Source organism: Puntigrus tetrazona, chromosome 13, assembly GCF_018831695.1.
Source record: "Puntigrus tetrazona isolate hp1 chromosome 13, ASM1883169v1, whole genome shotgun sequence".
Taxonomy (NCBI): domain Eukaryota; kingdom Metazoa; phylum Chordata; class Actinopteri; order Cypriniformes; family Cyprinidae; genus Puntigrus; species Puntigrus tetrazona.
The window spans coordinates 11252707-11263276 of NC_056711.1; the positions used below are offsets into that span (position 1 = coordinate 11252707).

Here is a 10570-nt window from a genome sequence, read left to right on the forward strand (position 1 = left end):
ATTGTTTCAACACAAACAAATTTTGTTAAACACAACATTGACATAGATATGGTGGCTGGTATGTCTGGGAGGGACTCCATCACTCTGCAGGCATATGGGGGGCATGGAGTCTGCAGGGCTGGATTTAGACCCTAGAAGGCTCTTCTCGTGTCAATGATAACACTTCTGGTTTCCCCTGTTGGCTGCATGTTTACTTAACTCAGGGGTGCTCCACAGCAAGAGCCCCAATGCTCCATGTGGGGGGCGACTAGGACGGGGCAAGATCTGAGGATGACCTGACACCTCTTGCAAATAGAACTTCCCTCATTACAGTCAGAGGATAATCAAAAGGGTTAATGAGCTTTAATCCAAAATTACTTAATGAATATTCCTATTCCATGGCTTTGAAATGCTCTGTTGTGAGTAATGAGGTTCTAATAGTTGAAGATGATTTTAACTTTTTTTCTAACAAATGAAATCTCGAAGACACAATGCTTGTTAATAGCACATTCAGAAAAAGTTCAGTACAGTACAATCATTTCATTCCTCACAAGCTCTGCACCGTAAAAATGTTAGACTGTTTCTATGCAAACTAAACCAGAATATTACCATCGCAAAGCAAATCCATCTGCTGTTATTCAAAAAGCAAACGACTATAAACTGTAAAACTAAACACACCAATGCTTTAAACAAATCTGATGGCTTTTATTAAAATATGCATGAACTCATAAATATGTTTAGACATGTAAAAAATGTATTATTTACGAGTGGACTATGCGGTAAAATATTTTTTGACTTGTAAATAAAAGCTTAATGGAGTACATTTTACAAGAAAAATACAATTTCAGTTTTTTCTACATAAAAACATTTTATTCAGTGTACATGCAATTGATTTTGTTATTGTTTTTGTAAAAATTTACTGGCATTTTCTGAGTTAATTTTTTTTTGCAGTGTAGTTAATTTTAAGAAAACTACACTACACATACACACACACACACACACACACACACACACATATATATATATGTCCTTATCAAACTGATAATAATAATTAAAAGATTATAGTGTATGTTATGGCCCAAAATGTTTACAAGATGCAATTAGGATTGATTTAAATGCATAAAAAGCATACAAATAACCTACAGGTTGGACAAGGAAAACAAAGCAGGTGATATCGGATGCTGTCTGATCATTTAGAAAGAGATATCAATTACTGACGCGGCTTTAGAATTAAAGTGAAAACTTTCTGCTTCCATCTCTCGTTATCCATTGGCCAACTGGGAATGTGCCTGCAGAATCTCAGGGTGGGTGTGAACTCTCCCACCAGTGGCACCTTGTAAAATGACATCTGCATTCACCTCCGGGCTTTTGAAGAGAAGAAAGCTGAGCACTCAAAGACTTTAAAGGCATTAAAAAGTTAGTTTAAACACACAGTAACAGAAACTTAGAATGACAGCAAGAAAATAAAGACAAACATTTAAAAGCTTAATAAACATGTTTATTCCTATCTTTCCGGATTTTAAAAAATGACACGTTAAAAGGTCTTAAATTTGAACCAAAAAGGCCAAAACAAAAACCAGTCTGACATCAATCGCTTACTAATGTTTTAGTGTAATTGAGTGTGAGTGTGATTAAATGCGTGCCAACACTTGTACCCCTCACTGCACTGGCACACATGGGCCACTGAGCAGCAGGTTTGACCCCGTGAGCCGGGTCTGTTTAGAGTCCTGTTACACGAGAACTCACCCCTCTCCTCTGGAGCTTCGTTACAGGACAAAAGTCTAGCGCGGCATAGCTATATCCTTGGAAACTGAGAACACATCTGTGTCCTGTTATACAAACTAATACACCCCCTCCCCATCAACATCACCCCACTCTGATTTAACTGGAAGGCTTGGTGGAAAGTTCTGGCCCAATATAAAACTAATTGTTTGCTCTCCCTTTTTCACTTTCTCTCCGTTTCCTTTTACGAGCGAGATGAAACAATAACAAGGATTTATTTATTTATTTATTTAAATTAGGTTTTGCATGGCTATTTGTTTATTTTGCTAATTCAAAGAATGCAATTTATTCATTTCCAAAACAGTCATTATGAACATAAGCTCTGAATCAGTATTCACGTAAACCTGACTATTTTAGTCTATAGAACTTTCAGAAGCCAGAGGTCCGCATCTGTTTGCCTTTAGTCATGGCAAACCCTGTGAATAATTTGGTGGGTTCTGTGGCTGAAATGGAGAAAATAAAGAAATATACAATAATGAAACTCCGAAAGCATGATGCAAATAGATAAAGAAATGTAAAGGTCAAGGACGTGACCGATCTAGCAAGTAAAACACATTATGAAATGCAACGCATATGAATGACTGTCCTTTAAGGATATGTTTTCAATTTCTGAATTTCTTTGTAGGGTTAACATAAAATGTCTAGACGGTGTAACACGCAGAGGCTGCAAAAAAGTTTATTAAAAGGACTAATTTTTATTTTTTTTTTTAAATGGCATAACTAATGTTTTATCGCCACAGAAACATAAGCACCTAAGCAATACTATTTAATTAATTAATTATTATGAAATAAAAACTTGTGTAAACACCGAAAGCATCAGCATTTTCTTGAAATGTTATAAATGTTACACTTCTAAAAACATGAAATACCGTTTTGAACTATATTTAAAACGTTTTAGAAATGCACGCTCGTGCCTTGGGTCACAATACGCGTAATATTCACCGCCAAACTAGAAATACGACAAAAGTCACGAATAAAAAAAAAGTTCCACTGAACAAGTAAGTACTCTAATTTAGTGTAAGTAAGAGAGGTTATCTGATGTGCCAATAGCTGACAAATAATCGTGGGAACACCCACTTTCTCCTTTTGAAGGTGGGGGATCTGTGGGGGCGTCTGGAGCGGAGCCCGTGCGCGGATTTAACTCAGAGACGCGGTTGCTGCTGTCACAGTTGCTCCTGGATTCTACATTGCGCGGATCTCTTCTTCACACTGCAAACATGGATCTGAAAGTGATCGTAATATTCGCTCTGATGGCGGTCGTCATTCACGCACCCGTTTCAAATGGTGAGTTACTGTTTAACAGATGCTTTGCAAGCGTTTTCATTATTTTGCGTTAAGTTTAATTGCATGCAAGAAATTTTGAAATCCGTTCATTAATAAACATTCGATGCAAACTTCTAAAATATTAAAGCTTTATTTTTGTACGGTAACGTGCACCTGTGTAAGGACTCGCATTTTATTGCATTTACATTTACAGTGTTCGTCGAACTAATTTTTTTTACTAGTAGTGTATTACCCTTCGGATTTTTTTATGCCATTAACACCCATTTGTTTTCATTTTGTAATTTCATGAAACGTACGTGATTTTCCACATATTCGAGATAACTAACTCAGACGCAGCCAGAGGAGCAGAAAAGCCACTTGGCACGGCGTTGATTAATGTGTGTATTTGTCGCCCTCTTTGTTTTTTCTTAATTACCCACAAATTAGAGGATAAAACAGAACCGCAGAGATAGCGCCAGTCTTTACTTCAATCGAGCCAGTGCGCGCGGCTCTAACTATGGCTCGCGCGTTTGCATGACAATAAGAATAGATTACTAGAGATGTCATTAGCATTTTACAAGTGGACTAACGTGGATAGAGGTCCGTTAAGTCGCAGGTACTTCACACCTTTGCCGTCTTGTGAGTGGGCAATGTCCGTTAATTGCGTACGTGCGCTGCGCGGTCTTCACGTACAATAAAAGCTGCTCGAGCTGTGAAGTCTCCGCTTCCTTGAGCGTGTAACGAGTCTGAGCCAAATGGAACAATAATCCCAGCGCCGCTGTACAACTCGCTTTAATGGGCAAAAAGATGAAAACCTTTTAAAATAAAGTATACGTGCGCCGACAGCCATTTAATCGGCATTTAGTTCATTTAAGTATCAGCGCACTAAGCATTTTTCGTCAAATGTTCTGATTTTGATTGCTTTATAAATGCACGCTGGGTGTTTACATATGTAGCCTACAATTACCCCAGTTTATGCCTTAAATTTGAAGAGCACGTAATACACATTGCTCAACAATAATAAAAAAAAGCCATTAGAGGAAAATGCACCCTCAGTGTGCCTGATAATTGTGCTGGTTGTTATTAGAGAGTGTTGCAATACCAAGTTCGACACACTAGAATGATTACATAATAATTTTGAAAATTAACCAAATCTTTTAAGTTTCATTTTTAGTCAAGGATGCTATTTTTTTTAGGAAGCAGATCTGTGGTGTGAGCTCATATTTGTGCACTTTCTCGTTAAACTTCATTATCCATCTCTCAACCCTCACATGCACTGAATTAAAAGCATCACGGCAACAGCTGAATTGAGTTTTTCCTTTCTTTTTTCTCTCAATTCTTCTCCAGCCAAGCCCATCAGCTTGGTAGAAAGATGCTGGTGCCGTTCCACAGTCAACACAGTCCCACAGAGAAGCATTCGCGAGCTCAAGTTCCTCCACACACCGAACTGCCCCTTCCAAGTCATGTGAGTATCAGCACTAAACTGTCTCTTTCCGACTTCTGATGAGGTGCCTGCCTGACCTAGAAACACATCACTTCACCCCATCAATCTCCAAATACTGAAGGGACACTGAATGGGGCAGGAATTGGCCTCCCCTGTCTGGCATTATACTGTTGGACAGGCTCTCACAATTGCACACATCCAGAGGGAAATGCTATAGGAGGGGGTAGGACCTTTAAGCATGGATGCATTTGTATTTTGTACAGGAAAACAGCATCATAGGGGTCCGAAAGAGTTCCTCTTCAAGCTCTTTCTCACACATGTAAAGGCCTTGAATGATGTGCTTAGTCACACACCATAGCCTCGCACGCTGATGAGAACTATCCTCCCTGTATGTTTTCACGTCTGTTGAGTGAAGTGTTCAAAACAGCTGCTTTATTTGGATTTTTAACAAAGATTAATGGCAGGGCCATGTCAAACTTCATTACCAACCTCACTTATTTTCCATACCATAAATGCTCGCCAAGGTATAAACAAAGACTTAAACTGTGTCAAAGGGTCAGTGAGATAAAAACAGCTGGTCATGCTCAAAATTCACAAACCGACCAACAATTGACACAAAAGCCAAGGGTAAAGCCCTGGAGAGCAGATCAGAACCTGATTCCCAAAACTCAAGAGCCCTTGATACTTCAAATCTGCATTGATGAGTGATGCTGGTAACACTATCTACCAGTGTTTGCTGTTGGCCTTGGCTTGCTGTGAAGTAATTACTACCTGCTGTTCACAGCCCAGACCCTCTCAAACTCCCGCTGACTAGATCGAGATAGAGCAACAAATGCCAGGTCCTGATAAACCGCTGCTACTTCAAAAGAGTCGGCTAACCAAATTAGAGGAGATCTGTGAAATGAAGATAAGAAATGATTACTTTAAATGATACAGATATGATGATGGTGGATGCATACTTTAAAGCTAATCCTGTCTCTGAAGAATGCATCCTCCTCATTATCAAGGATTTATATTATGTAGTGCCATTCATTTGCGGGACGTTTAGGAATGCGTTACTCACAGGATTATGAAAAAGACAACAACTAACAGCTGCAAGTTCAGTGGACCGTTTGAGTGTGTGACGAACTATAATGTTTGCCAGAAACCCAGAGTTTAAAAAGATTAAAGAACGTTTCTTCAAAGCCCAAAATTATATTAAAATACTGTTATTATCATTATCATTTTCTTTAAATTTTTAACCTAAAAAAATAAAAATCAGGATTTTAAATGCAAATACAATATCAGATTATTAAAATGTTACTCTTTATTTTTTTTTATTTTTTTTAAATGTTTTTTATCTTTTTTTTTCATATTTACTTTTACTTAATTTGTCCTTGCCTTGCTAAAATGTTTTCATCAAAATCCAAAAATTACATTTTAACCTGGTTGGGTTTTACTTTACATAGGAAAGAGTTTAATGATTTGTTTGTGTCAGTTGTAGTCAATTGAAAACAAATGGTTCACCTGTGCTGACAAGACACCTATAATCTAATCTCTTTGCTGAGAGCTACAAGGAAGAGTGAGATAACAATCTGGCAATCTGTTAAGACCTGTAGGGAAGACGGGAACACAGATGCAGGAAAAGAAAATGTAGGGTGATGAGAGATTGCAGTGTAATATCACTTACTAGAGAGAGGAGTGACTGAGAACTAACTGCTTGGCTGAGCTTGAATGCACGACTGTTCTGCTATTGTATAGCTGATGCTGACTATGGGGTTTCCATTGTACTGCTTTCAAAATCTACTCACAATGGGCCCTTGTAGCTTTACACTTAGTAATGATTGATTGCTTATACTGCAATTTGAATGTCTAAAGTTCAAATTTCTGCACCAAGATATCTATATATTCAAATATCATATAATGAAAACTTGCCCTTTTCCCCTGCAGTGCCAAACTGAAGAACAACAAGGAGGTGTGCATTAACCCAGAGACCAAATGGCTGCAACAGTACCTAAGGAACGCCATGAACAAGTAAGGAAAACCTTTTGACAAATGGGAGCAGAGAAATAGGAGAAATGAGATATAGGGCCACACAAAATGCGTAATTTGTCTTACAGCCTTGTTCTCACCATAAAGGCCTTACAGAGTCACTTTTATTTCACTTAACCAAATTATATTTACTTACGCACTGCATCAAATATCAAAGGACCATTGTAATAGTTTATGTAAAAGTCACTCGCGCATTAAAACGCTGGTCTTTCCCGTTTCTCCAATATGTTCACGAAAGCCATTGCCAGTTTGTTTCTCGGATTTCTTTTGATTGTTTCTGTCCGCTTCTAGCGCTCTGAAATATTTATCTTAAGTTGATGTGTAAGATTAGCAGCTACTGCCTTGCAAATGAAAAACATGTTCGGGCTTTGCGGCCTTCCCTTAATAGCTCCTATGCCGATCGTTATCTTAAACGTCTAAACAAAGCAAAACAAGCTTTTATTGTACTGAAATCATGAGAAGAAAGACATTTTCCCACATCTGATCATGAGCTTGATGTATTAGATCAGGGGTCTGGTTGCTTTCGTCTTTCATTTCACTGCCAGCTGTAAGACTGTCATGCACGCTCAATGAATTTGGGGGTTGAGTAAATCTAAAAACACTTAGACTCTTCCTTCATTGGTGCGTTTGTACCTGTTAAACAATAATCATTGTCTAAGGGACAGAAAAGTGTGAACTGTCCAGTCTGCACAACAAAACCCTCATAGCCAGAGATGAACGATGGCTCCTCTGGGCTGAACACCCAAGAATGGCCGCCAGACGCTAATGAGCACATACTGTGCGATCATTAGTACAGCTCAATAAGGGCAAAAGGAAGTTGTACATCTGCAGGTAGTGAGGGAGGTTTCTGCCATCTGTAACACCTCTGGTCAATGAGCTACAAAACAGATCCATTAGCTTGAACATTCTGGTCATGTGACTCGTATAAACTTAAAAAAGCTGAGGTGTGTAATTAAAAATACTTTTACACACCCATCAAACCTAATAATGCTTGGGTATACTGAGATAAACCTTTATATGCCACAATGAAAATAAAGAAAGAAACATTACACACTCCTGATGGAAAATATAGGATTTTGTATGGTTTCTGGGTGATTTTTTAAATGGATAACAGCTTCAGCACAATTGAAACTAACAGCATACAGTTACAAATACAAATTGCCCATAAAAGTTACTAAAATGTCTCTTATATTCTCGCCAGAAGCAGAATTTAGGTTTATTGTTGTAATCACTGTGGAGATTCAGGCTATTTAAAAAATCCCTTAACAAGTCATGAATGCATTTAGTTCAAATAAACAGTCATTAAATTCTTCACGATTACAGTCTGACTGTTTTCTCATTCTAATGTTTTGCTTTTCTTCATTGCAGAATGAAAAAAGCCCAACAACAGCAGAGCTAAGAAGTCTGCCAGATGACAAGAGAATCTGACAGCCCACCGTCACAGATATGTACCATATAGTCCTCTGGCATGCTTGCTGACCCAGCACTTAACCTGCCAAATATGCATCCCCAGTAAATGACTCGGCAAAAGACCACCAGACCATCGTCGCCACCCATGTAGTCTTCTCTGTTAGCGCCAAGTGCAATTATATATGTATGACTGTGTTTTTTTTACGTTATGATATGTATATACAATGTTTTTTATATATATCGTCTTAAAAACAGTAAAGAGATATTTTTGGAGTCGTGTTTGCTCCTTGTTTGTTGTGTTATGTTGGGTTAGGCAGAACGGCATTGAGATAATGAGGCGTTTTGGAGCAAACATTCAAAACTCTGAAATATATTTTAATCTTAGATGTAACAGAATATCTGACTTCACAATGGCAGGACTGAAGTCCTGACAACTCATATGCATGCAAGTGCTTTGACACGAAAAGAAGGGCATTGATTTTGAACCATTTCGTTATGTATTTTACTAGTTCATAGCTTAGATATCTGTAACAGCATAAACTGCATGTAAACGTTATATGGCATATATGAAAAAAAAAGAGTCACTTGTTTTTGTTCTTGGAAAGGCAGGGTTACTTAGCCAAACAAACACGAACAGTTTAGACCTTGTATAGCCCAAACAATTTCTGACTTTGGGGAATGTAATTGGTTTTACTGGAAGGCATCTGTGCGCCGACAGAGTGTCTTTTGCAACACTCTGTAGATACCAAAACATCTGTGCTTGCAAACGTTAATTGACCGATCAGAGTGTGCGTAAAGAGCTTGGCGTCACAACATACTAAATGTTTCTTCACGCTCAGCAGAATTATGTCACGAACAGAGTCTGTTGTGCGTCTGTCAACAAAACAAAAGTAGAGGTTAGAGAATTTACTGCAAGTACTAATGAGCTAATTCACTCATTCAGTGATGATAACTAAATCACGGTAGGCATGATAATCTTTTTAAAACAGCTGTGTTAGTGGAACATCTGAGGTAGACCTTGAGGCAGAACTAATTGACGTAATGACTACCTATATATAACAATGCACTTTATAACCCCTTGTGACTTTTGAGGAAAACAAAACAGATTCTGAATGATGCCCATTACGTAGTGAATAGTTCTAGTGCCTAATGTTTTCTCTGTTTAGATGTAGTTATGACTGTATTGCCAAATTTATTAAACATTTGTATCTTCAGCATCATATTTTATAATTTTGAGTGGGTTTATTTTATATTTTGGTGGAATATTTGACACCTGTTTTAAGAGCAGTCAAGATTATTCATTTAAACATCAACAGCAGCTAAATAACTGACATGTACATAAAAAATACATGTCAATAAATACATTAAAAACTGTACTAAAACAATTAAGAAATATCTGACTTCTGAAATATAGAGGCACAAAAATATTTAACCACATAAAAAATGTCTCATAATCTCCCCAGTAAAACATAAATCAACAATTTTCAGCATCTAAGCATGTCTCGTGTTTCTCTTGGACAACTGTTTTGTCTAAAAATGTGAACACCAAACATATAGCAAAGTATGCCAATGACTTGTACCTCTCCAAAGAATACTAGTGTATGGAATTTGTGCTATATCACTGCCAATTTCATAACGTTGAGCCGTTAAAAGAACCAGACCACACAAACACAACCCTCAGGCACAAAATCTATATGGAAACATAATGCCTCTACATACTCTGTGCCTCTACAGGAGTCTGTGTACAGGATGAGGTTTAGAACCCCCCACCAGTACAGTACATAAATATCATGCACTCTTTGAAAGGGCCATTTCAGAATGCGGTTAAAGCCATATTACTAATTAATATTTTTCAAATGGAAAAGTAAGGGTAGCTATTATATATATATATCTATATTACAACAAATTGCCAATATTCTCAACACTGTAAGTAACTGCATATACTGTCCTTCCATGCCTTTTTCATCCCACTTAATGTGAAAATTACTTCTGTGTATATGGCAGCTTAAAGCACATTTGTTGTTCTTTCTTTTGTAAGTCTGTATTTTGATTTGATTTAGTCCTTTACGTGTTCATTCTGAAATAAATCATTATGAAGAATTCTGTATGAAGTTTTACTAATAGACGCTTGTGAACATCAGTCACGTCACCTGTGATTCTGTTCACGCCAACGGAAAAAGGGTCACCTGTCACCAACAATTAGAATCTGGATGTTAAATGAGGAAAAGGGAAATAAAGATTGAAATGGGGGTCACAAATTGCAGAAAGACTTAAAATTCACACCTTGATTTCACACAGCCCTTTTAAATAATCCTGCCAGCACTTTTCAAATTTACATGAGACACTGAATGGCTTTTCACCTGTCCAAACATCCGCTGAGGTTTATTGTAAAATTAAATATTTGCCTTGTACATTTTATAGGCTGTCATATTCAATTTCCCTTAAAATGGAAAAAGAAACCCAATAAAAAACAAACTGTAGCCTTACTCTCAAAAGAAATAATCTCTTGCACAGCAGGGGAAATTCAGTCATATTACAACTTCGTATAGCTGTCAAAATCAATATTCACAATGAGGGCAAAATAAATTAATACTGCTAGTCGTAAAATCTGGTACAGATCTATTATGAAACACGTATGCTCTGATATGGTGCAAAGAGATT

At 37.4% G+C, this 10570-nt stretch overlaps 1 protein-coding gene across 1 annotated transcript; it reads left to right on the forward strand.

Annotated features, from left to right (window-relative positions):
* Positions 1-2887: 2887 nt before the first annotated feature.
* Positions 2888-9131, forward strand: cxcl12a (chemokine (C-X-C motif) ligand 12a (stromal cell-derived factor 1)). The gene is made up of 4 exons (XM_043255479.1): positions 2888-3045; positions 4372-4489; positions 6398-6481; positions 7868-9131. Exons 1-4 carry the CDS (start codon positions 2979-2981, stop codon positions 7896-7898), a joined length of 300 nt encoding a protein of 99 aa, XP_043111414.1. The 5' UTR covers positions 2888-2978; the 3' UTR covers positions 7899-9131.
* The last annotated feature ends 1439 nt before the right edge of the window (positions 9132-10570 follow it).